We start from the raw sequence: 27,292 nt of genomic DNA, 5'->3' as shown, positions 1-27,292 counted from the left end.
GACACTTCCCTCTCCCGATCACTGCCCCTCTCCCGATTACTGACACTTCCCTCTCCCGATCACTGCCCCTCTCCCGATCACTGACACTTCCCTCTCCCGATCACTGCCCCTCTCCCGATCACTGACACTTTCCTCTCCCGATCACTGCCCCTCTCCCGATCACTTGCCCCTCTCCCGATCACTGACACTTCCCTCTCCCGATCACTGCCCTCTCCTCTCCCGACCGCCCCCGCCCGCCCGCAATCAAAGTGTTGGCTCGGTATCAGAGCGATGCCAACTTTCAGTTTCGAAGCGTGACGACTTCCTCTGCTGCCTGAAACACAGCGAGTTCACAACGTCCAGCAAACGGAACGGCCACAGTGAAGTTGGGATCCCTGCTCTGTCTGCAGGAAGACCGGTGGAGTTTACCGTGAATTAACACAGCAGCCGCCGACTCTTTCACAGGTGAGCCGTGGAGGCATGCGATGAATCCTCCAGCAACTGGAGTTGGCAGCTCTTAGTTCAGATTAGCTGAAGAGAACATTTTTTGTGACTGAAATCTCTGTCCGATACTTGCTCCTGTGTTACACTGTGATCAAGGCAACATAAGCATATGCCAGTGTTGTCATAGGGACTGGTTTCCATCACCCTGAGATGGTGATGGTGGGCGGCAGGAATCAGGAAGGAATTCTCCAGTCTCCTCTGCCCTCCCCCCACTTTTGGCCTTGTCCTTTTGTCTCTCCCAGAAGATTAGATGGCTGCTGGGAGGGGTAGCGGGTGCCGGGGGTGGGTAAGAAGTGTCGAGGAAATGATCAGTAGGAGGCACGCTTCTAAGATACAATGTTGGTGCAGAATGACCAGTCCTTCAGCTCGTGTCAAATCCATCAGGTCTGTTCTAGCAGCTCTCCGTATGGCTATTGGATGCCAAAAGTGAAAGTTGAATTACTGTTGATCATGCTTTGGGAACACTCTCCAAAACAACAGCTCCTTCCTCCCTTCGAAACCAACTTTAAACCTTGCATCACCTCTATTTTTCAGTTCCTCCCTTTTAATCCTTCCCGATCTCTGGTTCAAATCCTTCTCCCCCTCTTGCCATACAAACACAGAAATTTACAGCACGGAAGGAGGCCATTTCGGCCCATCACGTCCACGCCGGCCAACAAACAGTTATCCAGCTTAATCCCACTTTCCAGCTCTTGGTCCGTAGCCTGGTAGGTTATGGCACTTCAAGTCCACATCCAAGTGCTTTTTAAATGCGGTGAGGGTTTCTGCCTCTACTAGCCTTTCAGGCAGTGAGTTCCAGACTCCCACCACCCTCTGCGTGAAAACATTTTCCGTCAAATCCCCTCTAAACCTCCTACCAATTACTTTAAATATATAGAAACATAGAAAATAGGTGGAGGAGTAGGCCATTCGGCCCTTTGAGCCTGCACCACCATTCAATAAGATCATGGCTGATCATTCCCTCAGTACCCCTTTCCTGCTTTCTCTCCATACCCCTTGATCCCTTTAGCCGTAAGGGCCATATCTAACTCCCTCTTGAATATATCCAATGAACTGGCATCAACAACTCTCTGCGGCAGGGAATTCCACAGGTTAACAACTCTCTGAGTGAAGAAGTTTCTCCTCATCTCAGTCCTAAATGGCCTACCCCTTATCCTAAGACTGTGTCCCCTGGTTCTGGATTTCCCCAACATCGGGAACATTCTTCCCGCATCTAACCTGTCCAGTCCCGTCAGAATCTTATATGTTTCTATGAGATCCCCTCTCATCCTTCTAAACTCCAGTGAATAAAGGCCCAGTTGATCCAGTCTCTCCTCATATGACAGTCCAGCCATCCTGGGAATCAGTCTGGTGAACCTTGGCTGCGCTCCCTCAATAGCAAGAACGTCCTTCCTCAGATTAGGAGACCAAAACTGCACACAATATTCCAGGTGAGGCCTCACTAAGCCTTGTACAACTGAAGTAAGACCTCCCTGCTCCTATACTCAAATCCCCTGGCTATGAAGGCCAACATACCATTTGCCTTCTTCACCGCCTGCTGCATGCCCACTTTCAGCGACTGATGAACCATGACACCCAGGTCTCGTTGCACCTCCCCTTTTCCTAATCTACCGCCATTCAGATAATATTCTGCCTTCGTGTTTTTGCCCCCAAAATAGATAACCTCACATTTATCCACATTATACTACATCTGCCATGCATTTGCCCACTCACCTAACCTGTCCAAGTCACCCTGCAGCCTCTTAGCATCCTCCTCACTGCTCACACCGCCACCCAATTTAGTGTCATCTGCAAACTTGGAGATATTACACTCAATTCCATCATCCAAATCATTAATGTATATTGTAAAGAGCTGGGGTCCCAGCACTGAGCCCTGCGGCACTCCACTAGTCTCTGAAAAGGACCCGTTTATCCCGACTCTCTGCTTCCTGTCTGCCCACCAGTTCTCTATCCACGTCAGTACATTACCCCCAATACCATGTGCTTTGATTTTGCACACCAATCTCGATTGTGCGGAACCTTGTCAAAAGCCTTTTGAAAGTCCAAGTGCACCACATCCACTGATTCTCCCTTGTCCACTCTGCTAGTTACATCCTCAAAAAATTCCAGAAGATTTGTCAAGCATGATTTCCCTTTCATAAATCCATGCTGACTTGGTCCAATCCTGTCACTGCTTTCCAAATGCATTGCTATTTCATCCTTAATGATCGATTCTAACATTTTCCCCACTACTGATGTCAGGCTAACCGGTCTATAATTACCTGTTTTCTCTCTCCTTTTTAAAAAAGTGGTGTTACATTAGCTACCCTCCAGTCCATAGGAACTGATCCAGAGTCGATAGACTGTTAGAAAATGATCACCAATGCATCCACTATTTCTAGGGCCACTTCCTTAAGTACTCTGGGATGCAGACTATCAGGTCCCGGGGATTTATCGGCTTTCAATCCCATCAATTTCCCTAACACAATTTCCCGCCTAAGAAGGATATCATTCAGTTCCTCCTTCTCACTGGACCTTCTGTCCCCTAGTACAATCGGAAGGTTATTTGTGTCTTCCTTCGTGAAGACAGAACCAAAGTATTTGTTCAGTTGGTCTGTCATTTCTTTGTTCCCCATTATAAATACACCTGAATCCGACTGCAAGGGTCCTACGTTTGTCTTCACTAATCTTTTTTATCTTCACATATTTATAGAAACATAGAAACATAGAAAATAGGTGCAGGAGCAGGCCATTCAGCCCTTCTAGCCTGCACCGCCATTCAATGAGTTCATGGCTGAACATGCAACTTCAATATCCCCTTCCTGCTTTCACGCCATACCCCTTGATCCCCCGAGTAGTAAGGACTTCATCTAACTCCCTTTTGAATATATTTAGTAAATTGGCCTCAACTACTTTCTGTGGTAGAGAATTCCACAGGTTCACCACTCTCTGGGTGAAGAAGTTTCTCCTTATCTCGGTCCTAAATGGCTTACCCCTTATCCTTAGGCTGTGACCTCTGGTTCTGGACTTCCCCAACATTGGGAACATTCTTCCTGCATCCAACCTGTCCAAACCCGTCAGAATTTTAAACGTTTCTATGAGGTCCCCTCTCACTCTTCTGAACTCCAGTGAATACAAGCCCAGTTGATCCAGTCTTTCTTGATAGGTCAGTCCCACCATCCCGGGAATCAGTCTGGTGAATCTTCGCTGCACTCCCTCAATAGCAAGAATGTCCTTCCTCAAGTTAGGAGACCAAAACTGTACACAATACTCCAGGTGTGGCCTCACCAAGGCCCTGTACAACTGTAGCAACACCTCCCTGCCCCTGTACTCAAATCCCCTCGCTATGAAGGCCAACATGCCATTTGCTTTCTTAACCGCCTGCTGGACCTGCATGCCAACCTTCAATGACTGATGTACCATGACACCCAGGTCTCGTTGCACCTTCCCTTTTCCTAATCTGTCACCATTCAGATAATAGTCTGTCTCTCTGTTTTTACCACCAAAGTGGATAACCTCACATTTATCCACATTATACTTCATCTGCCACGCATTTGCCCACTCACCTAACCTATCCAAGTCACTCTGTAGCCTCATAGCATCCTCCTCGCAGCTCACACTGCCACCCAACTTAGTGTCATCCGCAAATTTGGAGATACTACATTTAATCCCCTCGTCTAAATCATTAATGTACAATGTAAACAGCTGGGGCCCCAGCACAGAACCCTGCGGTACCCCACTAGTCACTGCCTGCCATTCCGAAAAGTACCCATTTACTCCTACTCTTTGCTTCCTGTCTGACAACCAGTTCTCAATCCACGTCAGCACACTACCCCCAATCCCATGTGCTTTAACTTTGCACATTAATCTCCTGTGTGGGACCTTGTCGAAAGCCTTCTGAAAGTCCAAATATACCACATCAACTGGTACTCCTTTGTCCACTTTATTGGAAACATCCTCAAAAAATTCCAGAAGATTTGTCAAGCATGATCTCCCTTTCACAAATCCATGCTGACTTGGACCTATCATGTCACCATTTTCCAAATGCGCTGCTATGACATCCTTAATAATTGATTCCATCATTTTACCCACTACTGAGGTCAGGCTGACCGGTCTATAATTCCCTGCTTTCTCTCTCCCTCCTTTTTTAAAAAGTAGGGTTACATTGGCTACCCTCCACTCGATAGGAACTGATCCAGAGTCAATGGAATGTTGGAAAATGACTGTCAATGCATCCGCTTTATAGAAGCTTTTGCAGTCAGTTTTTATGTTCCCCGCAAGTTTCTTCTCGTACTCTATTTTCCCCCTCTTAATTAAACCCTTTGTCCTCCTCTGTTGAATTCTAAATTTCTCCCAGTCCTCAGGTTTGTTGCTTTTTCTAGCCAAATTATATGCCTCTTCCTTGGCTTTAACACCATCCTTAATTTCACTTGTTATTTATGGTTGAGCCACCTTTCCCGTTTTATTTTTATTCCAGACAGGGATGTACAATTGCTGAAGTTCATCCATGTGATCTTTAAATGTTTGCCATTGCTTATCCAACATCAACCCTTTAATTATCCTTTGCCAGTCTATTCTAGCCAATTCATGCCACATACCGTCGAAGTTACCTTTCCTTAAGTTCAGGACCCTAGTTTCCGAATTAACTATGTCACTCTCCACCTGAATAAAGAATTCTACGATATTATGGTCACTCTTCCCCAAGGGGCCTCGCACAACAAGATTGCTAATTAGTCCTTTCTCATTACACATCATCCAGTCTAGGATGGCAAGCTCTCTAGTTGGTTCATCGACATATTGGTCTAGAAAACCATCCCTAATACACTCCAGGAAGTCCTCCTCTACCGCATTGCTACCAGTTTGGTTAGCTCAATCAATATGTAGATTAAAGTCGCCCATGATAACTGCTGTACCTTTATTGTACACATCCATTATTTCTTGTTTGATGCTGTCCCCAACCTCACTACTACTGTTTGGTGGTCTGTACACAACTCCCACTAGCGTTTTCTGCCCTTTGGAATTTCGCAGCTCTACCCATACCGATTCCACATCATCCAGGCTAATGTCCTTCCTTACTATTGCATTAATTTCCTCTTTAACCAGCAACGCCACCCCGCCTCCTTTTCCTTTCTGTCTATCCTTCCTAAATGCTGAATAACCTTGAATGTTGAGTTCCCAACCTTGGTCACCCTGGAGCCATGTCTCCATGATGCCAATTACATCATACCCATTAACTGCTATCTGCGCAGTTAATTCGTCCACTTTATTCCGAATACTCCTCGCATTGAGGCATGGAGCCTTCAGGCTTGTTTTTTTTAAACACACTTTGCCCCTTTAGAATTTTGCTGTAATGTGGCCTTTTTTGTTTTTTGCCTTGGGTTTCTCTGCCCTCCACTTTTACTATTCTCCTTTCTATCTTTTGCTTCTGACTCCATTTTATTTCCCTCTGTCTCCCTGCATAGGTTCCCATCCCCCTGCCATATTAGTTTAACTCCTCCCCAACAGCACTAGCAAACACTCCCCCTAGGACATTGGTTCCGGTCCTGCCCAGGTGCAGACCGTCCGGTTTGTACTGGTCCCACCTCCCCCAGAACCGGTTCCAGTGCCCCAGGAATTTGAATCCCTCCCTTCTGCACCACTGCTCAAGCCACGTATTCATATATGCCCCCTGGTTGTTGACCCCTCTGCTAAGGGAAATAGCTCCTTCCTACCAAATCTATCTAGGCCCCTCATAATTTTATACACCTCAATAAGGTCTCCGCTCAGCCTCCTCTGTTCCAACGAAAGCAAACCCAGCCTATCCAATCTTTCCTCATACCTAAAATTCTCCAGTCCAGGCAACATCCTCATAAATCTCCTCTGTACCCTCTCTAGTGCAATCACATATTTCCTGTAATGTGGTAACCAGAACTCCATGCAGTACTCTAGCTGTGGCCTAACTAGTGTTTTATACAGTTCAAGCATAACCTCCCTGCTCTTGTATTCTCTGCCTCAGCTAATAAAGGCAAGTTTTCCGTATGCCTTCTTAACCACCTTATCTACCTGGCCTGCTACCTTCAGAGATCTGTGGACATGCACTCCAAGGTACCTTTGTTCCTCTATACTTCTCAGCATCATGCAATTTAATGTGCATTCCCCTGCCTTGTTAGCTCTCCCCAAATGAATTACCTCACACTTCTCAGGATTGAATTCCATTTGCCACTGTTCTGCTCACCTGACCAGTTCATTGATATCTTCCTGCAGTCTACAGCTTTCTTCTTCATTACCAGCCACACAGCCAATATTTGTATCATTTTCAAACGTTTCAATCATACCCTCTACATTCAAGTTTAAATCATTGATATATACCACAAAAAACAAGGGACCTAGTATGGAGCCCTGCGGAACCCACTGGAAACAGCCTTTCAGTCACAAAAACGTCCATCAACCTTTGCTTCCTGCCTCTGAGCCAATTTTAGATCCAACTTGCCACTTTGCCTTGGATCGCATGGGCTTTTACCTTTGTGACCAGTCTACCTTGTGGAACCTTATCAAAGGCCTTGCTAAAATCCATATATACTACCTCAACTGCACTATCCTCATCGACCCTCCTTGTTACCACCTCAATTAATGAAATCAAGTTAGTTAGACATGACCTACCCATAACAAATCCATGCTGCCAGTCCTTGATTAATCCGTATCTTTCTAAATGAAGACTTATCCTGATCCTCAGAATTTTTTCCAATAATTTTCCCACCACTGCGGTTAGGTTGGCTGGCCTGTAATTGCTCGGTCTATCCCTTTCTCCCTTTTTAAACAAAGGCACAACATTAGCAGTCCTCCATTCCTCCTTGTGAAGAGCGCTGAACTGTTCTGTGTAAGGGCCACTATATAAATGCCAGATGCTGTGCTACATTCCAAATACTCGTGTCCCTTATCGTGATTAACACACTGGTGCACTCCTTAATGAATAGCAAGGGAAAGGGTTCCTCTGTGTGGCAAATTGTAAATGTGTTCACAAAGAACAAATACTGGCATTAGCACATATAGAGAATTCAGATACATCAGTGAGTCTATAAAAATAGATTCTAATTGGTGCTATATCTGACCTTGAAGTGCTTGTTGTGAGTGTAGAGAGATTTACTTTGCCTCCACATCATGCTACACCTAACCATTCAATGTTTACCTTGGGTGTGAAATCTGTTCCATCGCCAGCACTGCCATTGCCCACCTCGATGATTCACATCGACCAATTAAAGAGTCAAATCACTGCACAACTTAAGATAATTGGTCTCTTTCTGAAAACCTTTATCTCATTTATTAGCAACAACATTTGTTGAACAGTGCCAAAATAATTGTTACAATTAATTATTGTAGGTTATGGGGTAGATTTTCAACTTGCCGCCGAGCGTAGAACTGGATTTGTGGGTCAACTGGCCGGGGTAGAAACCGCCCGATTTCCATTTCCGTTAAGGTCACTGGGACTGAAAGTTGTGGTGGGTTCTATAACAGGTGACTAATTCACAATGCTAGTACTATACCTGGGTGACAAGTTGAAAATCGAGTCGTCTGGGTTTTTAGAATTGCTTCCTTCTCCAGTCCAGGGGCTGTGTGGCCAATTGCAATAATCAATTGCATGAGATAAGTTAACACAGCTCAGACCAGGTGTTATGTCTTTAATACTCTCTTATGAATGACTCCACGATGTCTAATATTGTACTTGAGTTGTTGTGACCTTAGTCCCATTGATTGTAATTCCAGAGTGATGCACAAACATGATGGGCAGCCTTTTATACTGGGCCCTGCACACCTATGCAAGTGACCCTCAGATCTCCCACCGCAGTGCCCTCTGGTGGCACACCTTATGTGACTATACAGTTAGTATACATGGTCTACATAGATGACATCACTTCCCCCCCCAAGTCTTTAATGCAAATTGACTGGTACATTGACGGTGACCTGGGCTTTGCTCTTCCTGGTTGACCATTGGAGGAACGCTTCTAGCTTGGGTGGGTTGGTAGTGTGATTTGTTGCCAGTGGAGGTCCCAGTGGTTTCTGGTTGAGTCCATGACTACTCCATTCTCCCCCTCCCCCCACACAGAGATCATGCTAGTGGCCCGTTACATGCAAGTTTCATTGAAGTTCATCACATGGGTTTTACATTTACATCTTGGCACATTTGTTGGGTGGATTACAGTTGCATTTTTTTTTGTGTAGTACAGTTACATGATCAGTACAGGTATATAAGCACAGGTACACGAGGACAGTCTAGTTCCAGCATGGCCGGATGAGATCCGGGTTGTCTAGTGGCGGCGCAGCGCCCCATGCTAGTGGGTCTGTGGGCGAGGTGAGCTCATTTTGCTCGAGTTGCCGGAGCTCAGGGCTCTTGCCGTTACTCCTAATGTCGGGCAGGCCCAAAGACAGCTGATGTGTCTGTGACCTCCCTGTCCTTTTCATTTGCAAAGTGTCGCTGCTGCTCCCCGAGTCTGAGCGAGTGAGCGTTTTGTCTCAGCGATGGTGGGGCTGCCTCTAGCAGTTCGCAGAGGACTGCTGACTCGCTTTCCTTGAGGGCACCATTGTGAGCACTCTTTAGTTTGGGATCCTGGCTGATCCAGGTCCCGTTCGGAGGAGCCGTTGTGGGTGACCTTTCGCTCTTGGACATTGCCATGGTGGCGAGTGGGTTTGTGGGCTGCGCCTTTTCCACCCGTGTGGTTGGCGACGGTAGCCGATGGCGAGCATAGTCGCAGTTTACTGTTTCTGGCTCATGGCGGTTCATGCCATCGGGTGCCTGCAATGTTAAACCGATCTGAGGCAGGGTATCGCTACCGGTGCTTCTGCTCTCCGGGGATCGTTTACTCTGCGGCTTGTCTACTTCTGTCAGCTGTGGGGACACTTTATGATACATTGTTCTGGTCCTGGGGATGCAGGCTACAACATTGGGTAGCCCGCTGGACCTGTATACGACCGTTAGGCGTTCGCCCGCTACATTGGCTGATTGCAATTTGCACCCGACATCGCTCAACAACATTTTGCTCGTTACAGCTGGACTTTTACATTGGATACCAATTTCAAGCAGTTCATTCAAAAGAGGCAGGTTGCTGACCTTTAAAATGGCCTTACTACTTTTACCCCAATCATCTTCCTTGCATGGAACCATGTGTCGTTGCTCCATTAGCGCTGCACCTCGTGGTTTGGACGCCATCTTTTCCCTGTCCATGATGTTGACTGCCGCGATCTTCTGTCCCAGGGATTCTGCCACTGAAGCTGGGAAGGCGCCCTCGGATCCAATCTTCCTCCCCAGGAGTCCAGCCACTGAAACCGGGAAGGTGAGTTCGGGTCGTCTCGGCCGGATCATCGTCACGCAGTTGTGATGAGCGGTCTGTGCCTCGGGGACTGCGCGGATCTGCTCTCCAGTGCCTGGTCCAACCGAAGGTTGGGGCTTGCTCTGACTCTGAGCACAGGGATGTCGATCGCTGGAGGGATGAAGTCTTCCCAGTTCCAATGAATCTTCCCCATCCATCTTCTTCCAAGTAGCATTGGCCCATCACCTGAAATAATCCACAATGGTAAATTGTGCACCGCGCCATCATGGGATACACTTATATCCGCACTAACAACAACTGATATCAGTTCCTTGGTGTAGGTGCGCAGCTTTGCCTGATCCGGCTTGTTCAGCTTGATTGTTCCATAGCCTCTCAAAGGCTTCCTGGCTCACTACTGACTGATTCGTCCCCGTGTCCACCTCCATGAAGACTGGAACGCCATTTATCTCGACTTCCATTATCACTGGAGGACAATCTGTGGTGCAGGTATATACTCGACACACTTCGTCCTGGGACTGAGCTGCCTCTCTAGCCATCTCCTCGTAATACGCGCTGGATTCACAGCCATCTGATGACTCGTCTTCCACGTGGTGAGTCACAGCTCTTTTCCACATTCACTGGAGGTGGCCCTTTGTGCTGCAGCCTTAGTACACATAGTCTCTGAACCGACACTGATGAGCCCTGTGATTACCTCCACAACGCCAGCATGGTGCTACTCGACTTACGTTTGCACCCCTCGGCGGACTCTTGAGTTAAAGGACTCGGGGGCCTGTACACTTTGCCCTGGGCAGATTCATGTTCAACAGTTCTGCCTGTGAAAGGCACCATTCTATTTACAGTATTTGCCGGTTTGAGTCCTGAGAGTGAGTCATCATCTGCTTGGAGGTGCAGCTTGAGGTCATGAATGCCTGGCTGATGCTGATGGCCTTCTGCAGAGTGACGGTGGTTTCGGCAAACAGTAGCCTGTGAAGAAGGGCCTCATGACCGATGCCAATTACAAAGACGTCCTGTAAACATTGCAGGGAACATTAAGACGGATTGCAAAAGTTTCCATAGATATGTAAAGAGAAAAAGGTTAGTAAAGACAAACGTAGGTCCCCTGCAGTCAGAATCAGGGGAAGTCATAACGGGGAACAAAGAAGTGGCAGACCAATTGAACAAGTACTTTGGTTCGGTATTCACGAAGGAGGACACGAACAACCTTCCGGTTATAAAAGGGGTCGGGGGGTCTATTAAGGAGGAGGAACTGAGGGAAATCCTTATTAGCCGGGAAATTGTGTTGGGGAAATTGATGGGATTGAAGGCCGATAAATCCCCAGGGCCTGATGGACTGCATCCCAGAGTACTTAAGGAAGTGGCCTTGGAAATAGTGGATGTGTTGACAGTCATTTTCCAACATTCCATTGACTCTGGATCAGTTCCTATGGAGTGGAGGGTAGCCAATGTAACCCCACTTTTTAAAAAAAGGAGGGAGAGAGAAAACAGGGAATTATAGACCGGTCAGCCTGACATCGGTAGTGGGTAAAATGATGGAATCAATTATTAAGGATGTCATAGCAGTGCATTTGGAAAGAGGTGACATGATAGGTCCAAGTCAGCATGGATTTGTGAAAGGGAAATCATGCTTGACAAATCTTCTAGAATTTTTTGAGGATGTTTCCAGTAGAGTGGATAAGGGAGAACCAGTTGATGTGTTATATTTGGACTTTCAGAAGGCGTTCGACAAGGTCCCACACAAGAGATTGATGTGCAAAGTTAGAGCACATGGGATTGGGGGTAGTGTACTGACATGGATTGAGAACTGGTTGTCAGACAGGAAGCAAAGAGTAGGAGTAAATGGGTACTTTTCAGAATGGCAGGCAGTGACTAGTGGGGTACCGCAAGGTTCTGTGCTGGGGCCCCAGCTGTTTACACTGTACATTAATGATTTAGATGAGGGAATTAAATGTAGTATCTCCAAATTTGTGGATGACACTAAGTTGGGTGGCAGTGTGAGCTGCGAGGAGGATGCTGTGAGGCTGCAGAGCGACTTGGATAGGTTAGGTGAGTGGGCAAATGCATGGCAGATGAAGTATAATGTGGATAAATGTGAGGTTATCCACTTTGGTGGTAAAAACAGAGAGACAGACTATTATCTGAATGGTGACAGATTAGGAAAAGGGGAGGTGCAAAGAGACCTGGGTGTCATGGTACATCAGTCATTGAAGGTTGGCATGCAGGTGCAGCAGGCGGTTAAGAAAGCAAATGGCATGTTGGCCTTCATAGCGAGGGGATTTGAGTACAGGGGCAGGGAGGTGTTGCTACAGTTGTACAGGGATTTGGTGAGGCCACACCTGGAGTATTGTGCACAGTTTTGGTCTCCTAACCTGAGGAAGGACATTCTTGCTATTGAGGGAGTGCAGCGAAGGTTCACCAGACTGATTCCTGGGATGGCGGGACTGACATATCAAGAAAGACTGGATCAACTGGGCTTGTATTCACTGGAGTTCAGAAGAATGAGAGGGGACCTCATAGAAACGTTTAAAATTCTGACGGGTTTAGACAGGTTAGATGCAAGAAGAATGTTCCCAATGTTGGGGAAGTCCAGAACCAGAGGTCACAGTCTAAGGATAAGGGGTAAGCCATTTAGGACCGAGATGCGGAGGAACTTCTTCACCCAGAGAGTGGTGAACCTGTGGAATTCTCTACCACAGAAAGTTGTTGAGGCCAATTCACTAAATATATTCAAAAAGGAGTTCGGTGAGGTCCTTACTACTAGGGGGAGCAAGGGGTATGGCGAGAAAGCAGGAATTGGGTACTGAAGTTGAATGTTCAGCCATGAACTCATTGAATGGCGGTGCAGGCTAGAAGGGCCGAATGGCCTACTCCTGCACCTATTTTCTATGTTTCTATGTAAAGCATCGGTGAGGGATGCGCTAAATTCACACGGTCCTGCCAGTCTCCTGAGGTCGGCAGCGTACTTCGCGATTTCCTGGCCCTCGGGGCGGCAGTGTGTATAAAATTGATGCCTGGCCGTGAGGGTGCTCTCCTTCAGTTTGAGTTGGTCCCGAATTAGCACTTTCAGCTCCTCGTATGATTGGTCGTTGTTTTCTCTGGTGCAAGCAAGTCCCTGATGAGGCCATAGACTGCGAGCCCACAACTGATCAACAGGATAGCTCTGCGCTTACCTGCCAGCGTGGCCAGATCATCACCTACCAGGTTGTTTGCTACTAAATATTGGTCGAGCCGCTCCGTAAAGACGACCCAATCTTCACCCTCTGAGAACTTTTCTAATGCACCAACGTTAGTCATTTTTGCGTGAAAGTTCGTAATCTCGTCGCCAGTTGTTGTGTCTGTAATATTCTTATGAATGACTCCACGAGGTCTAGTATTGTACTTGAGCTGTTATGACCTTAGTCTCATTTATTGTAACTCCAGAGTGAGGCACAAGCATGGTGGGCAGCTTTTTATACTGGGCCCTGCACACCTATGCAGGTGACCCTCAGGTCTCCCACCGCAGTGCCCTCTGGTGGCACACCTTATGTGACTATACAGTTAGTATACATGGTCTACATACATGACACCAGAAATCATTCCTAGGACTTTATTGGTTTGCGTGGCCTGTTATCACATCAGTTACCATTTGAGAGCAGACATTGATGACGAGATTCAGCACCGCCTCCAGTGCTCCAGTGCAGCCTTCAGCCGCCCGAGGAAAAGAGTGTTTGAAGACCAGGCCCTCAAACCTGCCGCCAAGCTCATGGTCTACAGTGCAGTAGTAATACCCGCCGTCCTGTATGGCTCAGAGACATGGACCATGTACAGTAGACACCTCAAGTCGCTGGAGAAATACCACCAGTGATGTCTCCGCAAGATCCTAAAAATCCCCTGGGAGGACAGACGCACCAACGTTAGCTTCCTCGACCAGGCCAACATCCCCAGCATTGAAGCACTGACCACACTTGATCAGCTCCACATTGTTCTTATGCCAGACATGAGACTCCCAAAGCAAGCGCTCTACTCGGAATTTCTTCACGGCAAACGAGCCAAAGGTGGGCAGAGGAAATGTTACAAGGACACCCTCAAAGCCTCCCTGATAAAGTGCAACATCTCCACTGACACCTGGGAGTCCCTGGCCAAAGGCCACCCTAAGTGGAGGAAGTGCATTGAGCATCTCGAGTCTCATCACCGAGTGCATGCAGAAATCAAGCGCAGGCTGCAGAAAGAGCGTGCGGCAAACTTGTCCCACCCACCCACCCTTTCCCTCAACGACTATCTGTCCCACCTGTGACAGGGACTGTGGTTTTCGTATTGGACTGTTCAGCCACCTAAGGATTCATTTTTAGAGCGGAAGCAAGTCTTCCTCGATTCCGAGGGACTGTCTATGATGATACCATTTGAGACTCGAGAACAGCTTTTTTTTGTAGGGAGAAACAGTTATTTTTATCTTTTGGCACATTCAATGACTTAAATATTTGCTGCACTTTTGTTATTTTTAGCCCTCAGACTTTGCTATTCAGAGACAACACTGTATTTAAATATAAACTGGAACATAACTCGGGCCCCTATCACTGTTTTGGCTGAGATAAGCTGTCTCTGCACTGACTGGGGATTGAACCTGTGATATTCCTCTGTTTAGCTCAGTATTACCCTGGCTTGTACATCTGTGCCAATAGAGGAGCCTCTTGGAACAATCTTTGCAAGTCGGTATGTTCAATGAACAGCTTCAAATAACTGCTGCATTTTTATTATTTCAGGTTGTTAAAATGGCTTCTCGCACCTACATGCAGAATCCTGTGTGTCTGATTGAAAACACCCAGAATGGGAAACTTGTGACCAATAAGGAAGCGCTGAAACTTCTCTCCGATATTAATGAGACGGTGGTGGTCGTATCTATTGTGGGATTCTATAGGACTGGGAAGTCCTACTTGATGAACCGATTGGCAGGAAAACCCCAGGGTAAGATTCACAACCTTTTGTTATTTACTGAGCTTTTGGTGGAAATCTGATGTTACTGTTGTGAGGGGAACTGAGCAGTAAGTTACTGGATGACCCAATGGATACTGGATCAACAATGGATATCGCTCCTTAGTTTTGATGAGCAAAAACCATCTGCTTGAATATGTCTGTGGGCAAAGGATACATTACGGAAGACAATAATCCAGTCATTATTGTTGACGATACAGGGTAGTAGCTTATGAATGTTGTATAATATTCCTTGGCCCACTATTTTAGTGGAGACTTTGTCATCCTCCTAAGCCCTAACCGCTTAAATTCCTTCCCTAAACATCTCCACCTCTCTCCTCCTTTTTAGACCCTTCCTCTTTGACCAAGTTTTTAGTCACCCCTCCTAATATATAAATCTTTGGCTCAGTGTAAACATTTGTCTGATTAAAGTCTTGTGAAGTATGTTGAGATGTTTTCCTAGATTGAAGGCACCACGTAAGTGCAGGTTATAGCTGATGTTGACAGTGTGCCATTCAAAAGGAGCAAGGAAGCACCCTAGTTAAAATAGCACAGAGGAATGCACCCCAATGTGTTTGTCTGCTAATATCACCCAACAGTAATAGCTACGCTACTCTGTTGTAAGGGAAGGGGTCACCATTCCAAACAGTTGAGGATTTCCAAATCTCGCCATTAATCCTTGTGATTGTAACCGTGGTTCTCCAGGTTTCTCTCTCGGATCTACTGTACAATCCCACACCAAGGGGATCTGGATGTGGTGTGTGCCTCACCCTACGAAGCGCAATCATTGCTTGGTGCTGCTGGATACAGAAGGTCTGGGTGATGTCGAGAAGGTAAAGAGATTTGGATTCCAATTAACCCCTTTAACTGGTTAACTAAATATTGTGATCAGGTGACTATATTTTAACCAAATGTTTGCTGCCTGGTTCGAGCATTGAATTTTTAAATCTCATCAATGATGAATCTCTGACGGGAACTCCATTCTCTTCTTTTTGTTGTATAGTTCGAAAAATTACATTGAATCGAGAAAGTAGCAAAGCTACAATTTAAGGGCATCCTTTGAGCTCAGGGAGATTTTGAGGGCAATTTTAATCTAACCTGCCTATCGTGATACTGATGGGATCGGTGCTACGTTGGTTTTACATAGTGCCCAATGAAGTCAGTGGGGAATGATACTGGGTGGGTTGTAAAACTGGCATTTCAGCAGATCACATTTATTTTAAAATTACCCCCTTTTTTCTTAACTGTGGCTCCAATTTTTTCCTCTCGTCTTCCGACAGCTCTGAACTCCTGCAGGTGCTAGTCACTCTCTTATACCTCACCAAATTGTCCATTCTTTACACCCGAGTCTAGCCATTTTTGCCGTGATATTTTTCCCTCTGATGTATCCGAGGATAAGGGCCTTGTGGAGTGGAGAATCTCGGCAGATATTTGGGTGCACTCTGCCCACGATTGGCCATATTTTAAAGTTATTTCCAAGAAGTGCTTCTGCCCAAAGAAGCTTTCTAGTTAGATTTGCAGCCAGGGCCCAATGACCTCGTCGGAGCCCACTCTGCCTATTTAAAAAAGGACACTGCCTTCTGGTGGGTGACCCTCTAGCCTGCTCATAGAGATCATAAGATCGTAACCTGCAAGCGGGATCGGTGCGGGTAGCTGCACCAGTCGTTCTAACTGCCCACCGGGTTTCCTGTGGGATCGGTGCAATGCTCCTTTTACATGGCGCCCACTTAAGTCAGTGGGAAGTGACCCTGGGTGGTTGGAGGGGGGTATCCACATATATCCTCACTGGACATGAGTATCCCGTTGGATGCCAACCCAGAATTTGAAGCCAGAACTCCGGTTTCTGCTCTTCTGGGATCTGTCAGCTAGACAGGGTTTAAACCGGCCTTATTTTACAAAATGGAAAAATTACGTTTGAAAACGAGTATTTGGTTCTTCTCGTTAGGGTGATGAAAACAACGACTGCTGGATCTTTGCACTGGCCGTGTTACTGAGCAGCACCTTCATTTACAACAGTGTGGGAACCATTGACCAGAACACGGTGGATAAACTCCAGTATCTTTTAATGAACTGAAACTGCTGTTTCACTTCACATCTTCCATTTCTCGACAGAGATTCAGCAATTACAGCTTTGTGAAAGGAGAACTGTTGCAATGGGAATAATCATATGATGGTGGACCACTAATGCCCGGCAATGTGATGATCATGCGCTGTCTGGTGAGGTCAGCTCATTGAGCACAGATGCACAAAGCACCTGCTCGGTGGTGGTGCTGCACTTAGGATGTGTTACTGGCCCCGGTGCTGCTAGAATGCAGGGTATACTTTTTAGGACGTGTTTATTTGTACTGCCAAAATGGCCAACATGCTCCACCCTTTGTTTCTGATTGATCTCCTTGGAGGATAAGTCACACCTTGAAGCTTCACAGGAATGTGTCACTGGAACCGCCCATCCCAAGGTCTCACTGACTTTGTCACTTGTAACTCGATCCAATTTGACTTCCTGAAGTGACAGAGGACAGAGCTACCCAGAAGACAGCAAGGGCCAGCCAAAGGCTTGTATCCCAGTCCAAGTACATCCCTCTCCCAGCCAAAGTACCTTACCCCAGCACACGTTCATGCCTCCCCAGCCGAAATACCTTACCCCAGAGCAAGTGCATGCTCACCCACCCCGCACCCCCCACCATAGATGGGGCAGGCATTGTGTATGGATTGTTAACAGGTTTATTGGGTATGAAGTGAATAGTGACAGTGTCGTGACTTCTGGATATCATCCACTCCAACGATGTCCCTTATAGGGGGTTGGAAGAACATGATCAGTCTTCCCCGAGTTCCCTTTCTTCCCCGACCCGACCCGCCCCCCCCCCCCCAACTACCTCCACTGTCTCTCTCTCTCTCTCTCTCTCTCCCCCAGCCTCTCTCTCTCTCCCCCCAGCCTCTCTCTCTCTCTCTCTCTCCCCCCAGCCTCTCTCTCTCTCTCTCTCTCCCCAGCCGCGCTCTCTCCCCATAGCCTCTCTCTCTTCCCCCCCCACCCCACAGCCTCTCTCTCTTCCCCCCCCACCCCACAGCCTCTCTCTCTCTCCCCTCCAGCCTCTCTCTCTCTCTCTCTCCCCCCCACCTCTCTCTCCCCCCAGCCTCTCACTCTCCCCCCCCCGCCCAGCCTCTCTCTCTCTCCCCCCCCCCCCCAGCCTTTCTCTCTTCCCCCAGCCTCTCGCTCTCTCCCCTGCAGCCTCTCTCTCTCTCTCCTCCAGCCTCTCTCTCTCTCTCCCCCCCCCCCCGCCTCACTCTCCCCCAGCCTCTCTCTCTACACCCCAGCCTTTCCCTCTTCCCCCAGCCTTTCCCTCTTCCCCCAGCCTCTCTCCCCGCCAGCGTCTCTCCCCCACCAGCCTCTCTCTCTCCCCCCAGCCTCTCTCTCTCCCCCCCAGCCTCTCTCTCTCCCCAGCCTCTCTCTCTCCCCAGCCTCTCTCTCTCCACCCAGCCTCTCTCTCTCCACCCAGCCTCTCTCTCTCCACCCAGCCTCTCTCTCTCCACCCAGCCTCTCTCTCTCCCCCCCAGCCTCTGTCTCTCCCCCCAGCCTCTCTCTCTCCCCCCAGCCTCTCTCTCTCCCCCCAGCCTCTCTCTCTCCCCCCCAGCCTCTGTCTCTCCCCCCAGCCTCTCTCTCTCCCCCCAGCCTCTCTCTCTCCCCCCAGCCTCTCTCTCTCCCCCCAGCCTCTCTCTCTCCCCCCAGCCTCTCTCTCTCCCCCCAGCCTCTCTCTCTCCCCCCAGCCTCTCTCTCTCCCCCCAGCCTCTCTCTCTCCCCCCAGCCTCTCTCTCTCCCCCCAGCCTCTCTCTCTCCCCCCAGCCTCTCTCTCTCCCCCCAGCCTCTTGCTCTCTCTTCCCCCAGCCTCCCCCCCGCAGCCTCTGCCTCTCTCTCTCTAGCCCCCAGCCTCTCTTTCCCCCGCAGCCTCTCCTCTCTCTCTCTCTCCCACAGCCTCTCTCTCTCCCGCAACTTCTCGCTCTCCCACCCCAGTCTCTACTGCTCTCTCTCTACCCCCAGCCTGTACCCCTCTGCCGTTCTCTCTCTTGCCCCCCAGCCTCTCTCTCCCCCGCTAAGCCACTCTCTCTCCCCTCCCCCCCAGCCTCTCTCTCTCTATCCCCCCCCCCCATAGCCTCTCTTCCATGCCCGCCCACAGCCTCTCTCCCCCCTCACCCCCCGCCAGCCTCTCTCTCTTCCCCAGCCTCTCTCTCCTGCCTCCCCAGCCTCTTTCTCCCTGCCCAGCCTCTCTCTGCCCCCCCCCCCACCATCAGCCTCTCCTCCCCAGCCTCTCACTCCTCCTCCCCCCAGCCTCTTTCTCTCTCTCCCCCAGTGCCTCTCTCTCTTCCCCTCAGTATCTCTTTCTCTTCCCCCCAGCCTCTCTCCCCCAGCCTCTCTCTCTCCCTCCCCCAGCGTCTCTCTCTCTTCCCCCCCAGCCTCTCCATTTCCCCGCGAGAGGCGGGGAGAGTGGGAGGCGGGGAGAGCGATCAGGTCAGCAGTCTCGGGCCTCAGGTCCTACTTCTCGGCACCACGTGGAGGGAATGATTCAGGACCGGAAGGAGGGGGCGGGGGAGGATGCGGTGCTTGACAGATGCGGTATGGGGGGACAGTGCTTGACAGAATTGGCAGGGGGCGAGACTTGACAGACCCACGTCTGTCAAAAAAAGTGCAGTACAAATAGTTACATCATATTATTGAATGGTGGAGCAGACACGAGGGGTCAAATGGCCTACTCCTGCTCCTATTTCTTGTGTTCTTAATAGTCGGGCAGGCCATATCATCAATGCTCCTTCCATGGCCGTAACCATCATTATAAGGTTGATAGTCCTACATGGCGGAAGGTTTTTATGGGCTGCCACAACCCATACATTGGGGGTGGAGGGGGGTATTCCCATCTACTCTCACTGGACACGAGCTTCCCGGTGGATGCCAACCCAGAATTCAGAGCCGGAGCTCCGATCCCTGCTCTTCTGGAATTTCTGGAGTGGAGTTCGAATCCTGCACCGTCTGACCTAGAGGCAGGAATGCTACCACTAAATCAAAGGCTCCACTCTCTGGGTGAGGTTGGTTACCCCAACGCACGGTGCATTTAAAGACAGCCTTCAGAGGAGCTTCCTCAGTATATGAAAATAGTTTACTCTTATCGTACCCTCACCTTTCCACATTACTGTACCAGGAACTTAGTTCCAGTGTCCTCACAGGAGGTTCTGGAATGCTTTTGAAGCACATTGGATGGTCCCAGATTGCTTATCTTCAGTGCAATACGAAAGGAGCACTGGATTAGCAAAGGTGGTGTTTTCAGATGGGATGTTTCATTGAGTAAACAGTTTAAAAGTAAAGGGTTTTGGTAGGTGTGAACACCCACCTCCATCCCCATATGGGTTGTGGCTTAAATGCAAGTTTTTGTCTTTCTAATAAAGTGGATTGAAAAGGCCATTCATTCTGTGGTTCAAACAAAATTCACTCACGCTTCCATCAGTATCAGTGTAATGACAAAATGTAGATAACCTTTAAATATAGATGCATTTAAATCATACAAATTGACACATATATTTGACATCAAGATTCCCACCGTAACTCATTCATTCAAAGGGACTTCTTTTTCTATCTTCCCTTCCTCGTATAATCTTGATTTATTTTGACTTCTCACTATTTCTTGAGGGTTGTGCAAATCTGAAACTCTCTTCCCCCAAAGGGCTTTGTTAGTGGAATTTTTCAAGACTGAGATCTATCGATTTTTATTAGGTGAGGGTATCAAGGGATATGGACAAAAGGCAGGTGAATGAGGTTGATCTCATTGAATGGCGGAATAGGCTCAAGCGGCTGAATGGCCTATTCCTATGTTGCCATTTTGTCTTTTTGCCTCTTTCCAAGCTAGGTGGTGTCGTGTGGTATGGGCCTGGATTTCTCAATAATCAAACATCAACATCTGAAGGAAAAAAAAGCCCAGTCCCATCATCAGCATGTTTGATGTTTCTAGCCTGATATTACAGGTCTGCACACCTGAGGATGAACCCAGCTGCGTGTAGATACAAATGCACATATACAGAAATAGATGGAAAAATAATTGGTACAATTAAGTGTAGACGGTGAGTTCCTTAACAATTCCAGCTACGTCTCTGATCTGACTGAGCTAATCAAAGTGAAGGGCAATGATGAAGATGACAGTGATGAAGAAATAGACTTACTGAAAGTCTCTCCAGCCTTTGTTTGGGTAGTTCGTGATTTCACCCTGGAACTGAAAATAGGGAGTAATTGTGTCACAGAGGATCAGTATTTAAACCACGCCCTCCAACTCAAAACAGGTAATTACACTTTATATTTAGCTTTTTTCATTTCATTCAAAGGTACAAGGTTGGTGAGTGTTTAGCTGTAACTGGAAAGACTGGTTTGTTGTAACTGGAAAGAGGTGTGTGACCAGTGTCAGTAATATCTGCTTGAACATTATTGTTAGCGATGACACTTAGCTGAGAAATTTGGGATAAGGAGACCTTGCAGCTTTAAATACATCAGAAAGCTTGGAATAAGAAATGGCTATTTGTCCCATTAAGCCCACTCTATACAGCTCTCAAATATAGGCCTGACCTCCCAGAATTTCACTTCTGTATTCTATCACTATGTGAATCAATTAATCTATTAATATCTCTAAATCATCTCAACAGGTATTGAGTCAGTTCCCTGTTTTTAAAGGTGTCACAATCCAAAATCAACTACCTTTCCTGGTAGCATTTTCTACATCGCTACTATCATGCAGAGAGAGAAAAAAAAGTCAATTTCTAATTAAATTCTGATCTGAAAACTGAATGTGTGGCTCAGATGGTAGCACTCCTCACTTGGGCGGAAGGTCGTGGTTTTAAGCTGAACTATGGATGTGAGCATAAAATTGAAATCAATGAAGAGTAAAATTGAGCTGAGCGTTTGACCCAAAATCGCCCTGTTGGTTAAGTTAAAATTATCCCCAAAGTGTCCACTTATAGTATGTGCTCACATACATAGTGCAGTACTAAGGGAGTGCTGCACTGTCTTTTGGATGAGATGCTAAACTGAAGCCTCATCTGCCTGTTTAGATGGACATGGAAGTAGAGCATGGAGTGCTCCTGGTATCCTGGCCAACATTGCTCCTGGAAACAACACAACCAAAAACAGATTATCTGGTCATTCATTTATTTTCTGTTTGTAGCATCTTGTGTACAAACTGGCTGGTGTGTTTCTGACATAACAATGACTCCCTTCAAAGTAATGTATTGAGTGTGGTGCTTTGGTACTCCCTAAGGGTATGATAAAGAATGCAAGTTATTCCATCTCTATTTACTATAATTAGTATAATTGATTAGTTGCATAATTGAAATAGTGTAGTTGAAAAGTACCTCCATGTATGGTTAATTTGTAGGTGTTTCTCACTAAATTAAGATATTCCCAGTATTCACTCAAATTACCTCTGAATCCAGGAAATGGGAGAAAAGTCATGGAGTACAACTTGCCCCGGCAGTGCATCAGAAATTTCTTCAGATCCCGAAAATTATTTACTTTTGTCCGGCCTACCACTGACCAGAATTTGCACCAAGTTGAGACCCTGCCGGAAAGCCAGCTTGAAGCCCAGTTTGTTGACAAGTGCCGTGAATTCTGTCACTACGTCTTTACACAATCGGAGCCTAAGACCATCAAAGGAGGTCATAGGATCAATGGTAGAAGTAAGTGGATCAAGAAACTCCATCAATACAATAGCACAAAAAATGTGTGAATTCAATAAACCTTTATTCTAGGGAGTTGGGTGCTGCAATGGGTTAGAGAGTGACAGAAGTGACACTTACCCAGAGAGGTGCTGCCCTGTGATGACTTTTACTTTTGTTTGTTCGTGGGATATTTAATAGGCTTTAACTTAAAATCTGTGGGTTGTAGGTTAAATTGTAGTAACGTCCTAACTCAAATCTGTTCTATGTCGCTGTTTATTTCAGAGTTGGCAATCTTGGCTAAAACCTACATTGACACAATAACCAGTGGGGCAGTGCCCTGCCTAGACAATGCTGTTACTAGCTTGGCCAAGATTGAGAACACAGCAGCTGTTGCAGATGCCCTAACTCAGTACAAGAAACAAATGGAAGGGATGGTCAAGCTGCCGGTTGAAAATGAAAAGCTGACAGGGATACACACGCAGTGCCAGAAGGAGGCCTTTGACCTTTTCATGAAGCGCTCCTTCAGTGACCGAGATCAGGAGTATAACAAGCAGCTTGTGGTGAGGGGCTACTTTATGTTTCTCTTTATTTCACTTGAGTTGTTTCCTTCTAAGCTGCTCAGCCCTCACAATCCCAGAGGTCACAGGATGATCACTGCTGCAGAGTAGGTCCAGCTTCAGTCCATACTTTTTATTAAGTAATATTTTATACAAGAACATAAAGACCTTAATATTATTGCAGTCCCAGTTTCCTGACGAAAGTATGGTGGGGCAGGACTTCTGACCATCAGTCTCAACTCCAATCCATATAAATAGCATGGAACTTCAATTTGGCAGGTCTTGAGATAAAGGCTGCCCTGCAATTTTTTTAATGGGAAATATTTTGTTCCTGCTTTTTGACCCAATCTTCCCTGGGCACTTGCACAGGCCCTGGCTTCTTCCGATTTCTGGCCCCTTATCATCTATCATGAAATTTTAAAAATAATTCTCCAGATGTGGGTGTTGCTGGCGAGGTCGGCATTTATTGCCTATCCCTAGTTGGCCTGAGAAGATGGTGACGAGCTGCCTTCCTGAACCACATCAGAGGGAAGTTAAGAGTCAACCACATTGGTGTAGAACTGGAGTCACATACAGGCCAGGCTTTCCAATGTTTTGGTTAAATTGAACTGTCAAGTGTTTCAGGATAACAAGCAATCAAATACCAGCTCCGAGTTATTTTTGGCTTTCCTGTTGTTGCCAGGCTGAGTTGCAAAAGCATTACTTTGAGTTTTGTGACAAGAATGAAGCTGCTTCCATGGAGATGTGCACAAACCTGCTGGAGTCCCTGTCCAGCGAGATGGAGAAGAAACTGCGAGACGGGTTTTACGCTCGCCCCGGTGGTTATCAACTGTACGACGAGGATCGCCAGAAGGTGATTTCTCAATTCCACTCCACTGCTGGAAAGGGAAATAAGGTAAATGCTATTCACCCCTTCAACACCATTACCCCGTCTGTTTTTTGATCAGAGAACGTATTAGATTAATCTTTTCTTTTGTTTATTATTGAGAAACCCAAATGAAAAGCCAAGGTCCATTGTGAAGGACCAAAGTTCAACAGAGTGGGAGGAGGGACAAGAGATATAAAGAGGTAGTGATTAGATTAAGTTGAACTTGGATTTTAAAAGCCTGTAGATTGTGGAAGGAAGAGATGTTTTATTCCACAATTGAGATGAGCCAGATTAGGAGTCAATAAATTAAGGCTCGACTTCAATGTAGTTGAGATCCAAGGAGGAGGAAAAATGTTTACGGTGGTATATTTGGAGATTAGGATGTTAACAAAAATCCAACTCCACTGGAGGTCCTATTAAACGGAAAAGAAAACAATCCCATTTTCAATGATGCTGCCATGAGCAGAGCTCCCTCTTCAGGTGTCCCAAATGTCTTAATATCTAAACATACAGAGATCAATAAATGGAAGGGACTTCCATTTCCATGTTTCAGGTGTTGGCTCTAACAAGGAAACTTTTCAGGACACTCTAAAGATTAGGTGTGTCTTTAATGTTCTGTAAATCACAGCTTGGAGCGGTCCAGTATCGGTTCGCAATCAATGCTGGGAAAATGCTCAGTTGTACAGTTGGAACAAATGGAGGCAGGACACCTTTTTGGGGACGGGGCAATGTCGGAGTGTGCAGTTCTAACCGAGTTACCTTAACCCATCCAAAAGGCCAGTTCAAGACTGGTATTGGTAGAACCATGGGAGTCTGTTCTCAGCCACAGTGGATGTGTGGTTCAAGGCAACATTACTAATGGCAAAAGGGGAGAAAAGACTTGTGGAACCATACTTCAGTGTCAGTCACCAGCTTCAGAACAGGACGGTAGAAAATTTGGAGGAGGGGAATGGGGCAAAATTAATAACCACACGGAGATTTTGGAATAATCACCAACAATAACTCATATTTATATAGCGCCTTTAATGTGGTGAAACATTCCAAGGCGCTTCACACGTGTATTATGAGATAAAAAATTTGGCATCGAGCCACATAAGTAGAAATTAGCACAGGTGACCAAAAGCTTAGTCAAAGAGGAAACTTTTCAGGGCACTCTAAAGATAAGGTGTATCTTTAACATTGTGTAAATCGCAGCTTGATCAAAAGCTTAGTCAAAGAGGTATGTTTTAATAGCGCCTTCAACATAGGAACATAGAAAATAGGTGTAAGAGTAGGACATTCGGCCCTTCGGGCCTGCACCACCATTCAATAAGATCGTGGCTGATCATTCCCTCAGTACCCCTTTCCTGCTTTCTCTCCATACTCCTTGACCCCTTTAGCCGTAAGGGCCATATCTAACTCCCTCTTGAATATATCTAATGAACTGGCATCAACAACTCTCTGCGGTACGAAATTCCACAGGTTAACAACTCTCTGAGTGAAGAAGTTTCTCATCTCAGTCCTAAATGGCTTACCCCTTATCCTAAGACTGTGTCCCCTGGTTCTGGACTTCCCCAACATCGGGAACATTCTACCCGCATCTAACCTGTCCCGTCCCGTCAGAATCTTATATGTTTCTATGAGATCCCTTCTCATTCTTCTAAACTCCAATGTATAAAGGCCCAGTTGATCCAGTCTCTCCTCATATGTCAGTCCAGCCATCCCAGGAATCGGTCTGGTGAACCTTCGCTGCACTCCCTCAATAGCAAAAACATCCTTCCTCAGATTAGGAGACCAAAACTGAACACAATATTCCAGGTGAGGCCTCACCAAGGCCCTGTACAACTGCAGTAAGACCTCCCTGTTCCTATACTCAAATCCCCTAGCTATGAAGGCCAACATACCATTTGCCTTCTTCACCTCCTGCTGCACCTGTATGCCAACTTTCAATGACTGATGAACCATGACACCCAGATCTCGTTGCACCTCCCCTTTTACTAATTTGCCGCCATTCAGATAATATTCTGTCTTCGTGTTTTTGCCCCCAAAGTGGATAATCTCACATTTATTCACATTATACTGCATCTGCCATGCATTTGCCCACTCACCTAACCTGTCCAAGTCACCCTGCAGCCTCTTAGCATCCTCCTCACAGCTCACATCGCCACCCAGTTTAGTGTCATCTGCAAACTTGGAGATATTACACTCAATTCCTTCATCTAAATCATTGATCTTTATTGTAAAGAGCTGGGGTCCCAACACTGAGCCCTGCGGCACTCCACTAGTCACTGCCTGCCATTCTAAAAAGGACCCGTTTATCCTGACTCTCTGCTTCCTGTCTGCCAACCAGTTCTCTATCCACGTCAGTTTATTACCCCCGATACCATGTGCTTTGATTTTGCACACTAATCTCTTGTGTGGGACCTTGTCAAAAGTCTTTTGAAAGTTCAAATACACCACATCCACTGGTTTTCCCTTGTCCACTCTGCTAGTTACATCCTCAAAAAATTCCAGAAGATTTGTCAAGCACAATTTCCTCTTCATAAATCCATGCTGACTTGGACCGATCCTGTCACTGATTTCCAAATGCGCTGCTATTTCATCCTTAATAATTGATTCCAACATTTTCCCCACTACTGATGTCAGGCTAACCGGTCGATAATTACTCGTTTTCTCTCTCCTTCCCTTTTTAAAAAGTGGTGTTACATTAGCTACCCTCCAGTCCATAGGACCTGATCCAGAGTCGATAGACTGTTGGTAAATGATCACCAATGCATCCACTATTTTTAGGGTCACTTCCTTAAGTATTCTGGGATGCAGACTATCACACCCTGGGGATTTATCGGCCTTCAATCCCATCGATTTCCCCAACACAATTTCCCGCCTAATAAGGCTATCCTTCAGTTCCTGCTTCTCACTGGACCCTCGGTCCCCTAGTACTTCCGGAATGTTATTTGTGTCTTCCTTCGTGAAGACAGAACCAAAGTATTTGTTCAATTGGTCTGCCATTTCTTTGTTCCCCATTATAAATACACCTGAATCCGACTGCAAGGGACCCATGTTTGTCTTCACTAATCTTTTTCTCTTCACATATCTATAGAAGCTTTTGCAGTCAGTTTTTATGTTCCCGGCAAGCTTCTTCTCGTAGTCTATTATCCCCCTCTTAATTAAACCCTTTGTCCTCCTCTGCTGAATTCTAAATTTCTTCCAGTCCTCAGGTTTGCTGCTTTTTCTGGCCAATTTATATGCCTCTTCCTTGGATTTAACACTATCCTTAATTTATCCTTGTTAGCCACGGTTGAGCCTCCTTCCCCGTTTTATTTTTACTCAAGGAGGAAAGAGAGGCGGAGAGGTTTAGGCAGGAAGTTCCAGAGCTTGGGGCCGAGGCAGCTGCAGGCACAGCCACCAATGGTGGAGCGATTATAATCAGGAATGCTCAAGAGGGCAAAATTAGAGGTGTGCAGACATCTCGGGGTGTTGTGGGGCTGGAGAAGATT

At 46.8% G+C, this 27,292-nt stretch overlaps 1 protein-coding gene across 1 annotated transcript in view; it reads left to right on the top strand.

The window, feature by feature from the left end:
- Positions 1-284: 284 nt before the first annotated feature.
- Positions 285-27,292, top strand: part of LOC139229715 (guanylate-binding protein 1-like) — a 30,598-nt gene continuing 3,590 nt past the window's right edge. The window contains exons 1-8 of the mRNA XM_070861253.1: positions 285-444; positions 14,501-14,702; positions 15,414-15,541; positions 16,654-16,763; positions 20,830-21,023; positions 22,167-22,409; positions 22,674-22,951; positions 23,631-23,843. Coding sequence (XP_070717354.1) covers positions 14,510-14,702; positions 15,414-15,541; positions 16,654-16,763; positions 20,830-21,023; positions 22,167-22,409; positions 22,674-22,951; positions 23,631-23,843 — 1,359 coding nt within the window. The 5' untranslated portion in view covers positions 285-444; positions 14,501-14,509. The remainder of the gene's footprint in view (positions 445-14,500; positions 14,703-15,413; positions 15,542-16,653; positions 16,764-20,829; positions 21,024-22,166; positions 22,410-22,673; positions 22,952-23,630; positions 23,844-27,292) is intronic.

The sequence above is a fragment of the Pristiophorus japonicus genome, chromosome 19 (genome assembly GCF_044704955.1).
Source record: "Pristiophorus japonicus isolate sPriJap1 chromosome 19, sPriJap1.hap1, whole genome shotgun sequence".
NCBI lineage: Eukaryota > Metazoa > Chordata > Chondrichthyes > Pristiophoridae > Pristiophorus > Pristiophorus japonicus.
This window is presented reverse-complemented; position numbering and strand designations above follow the sequence as displayed.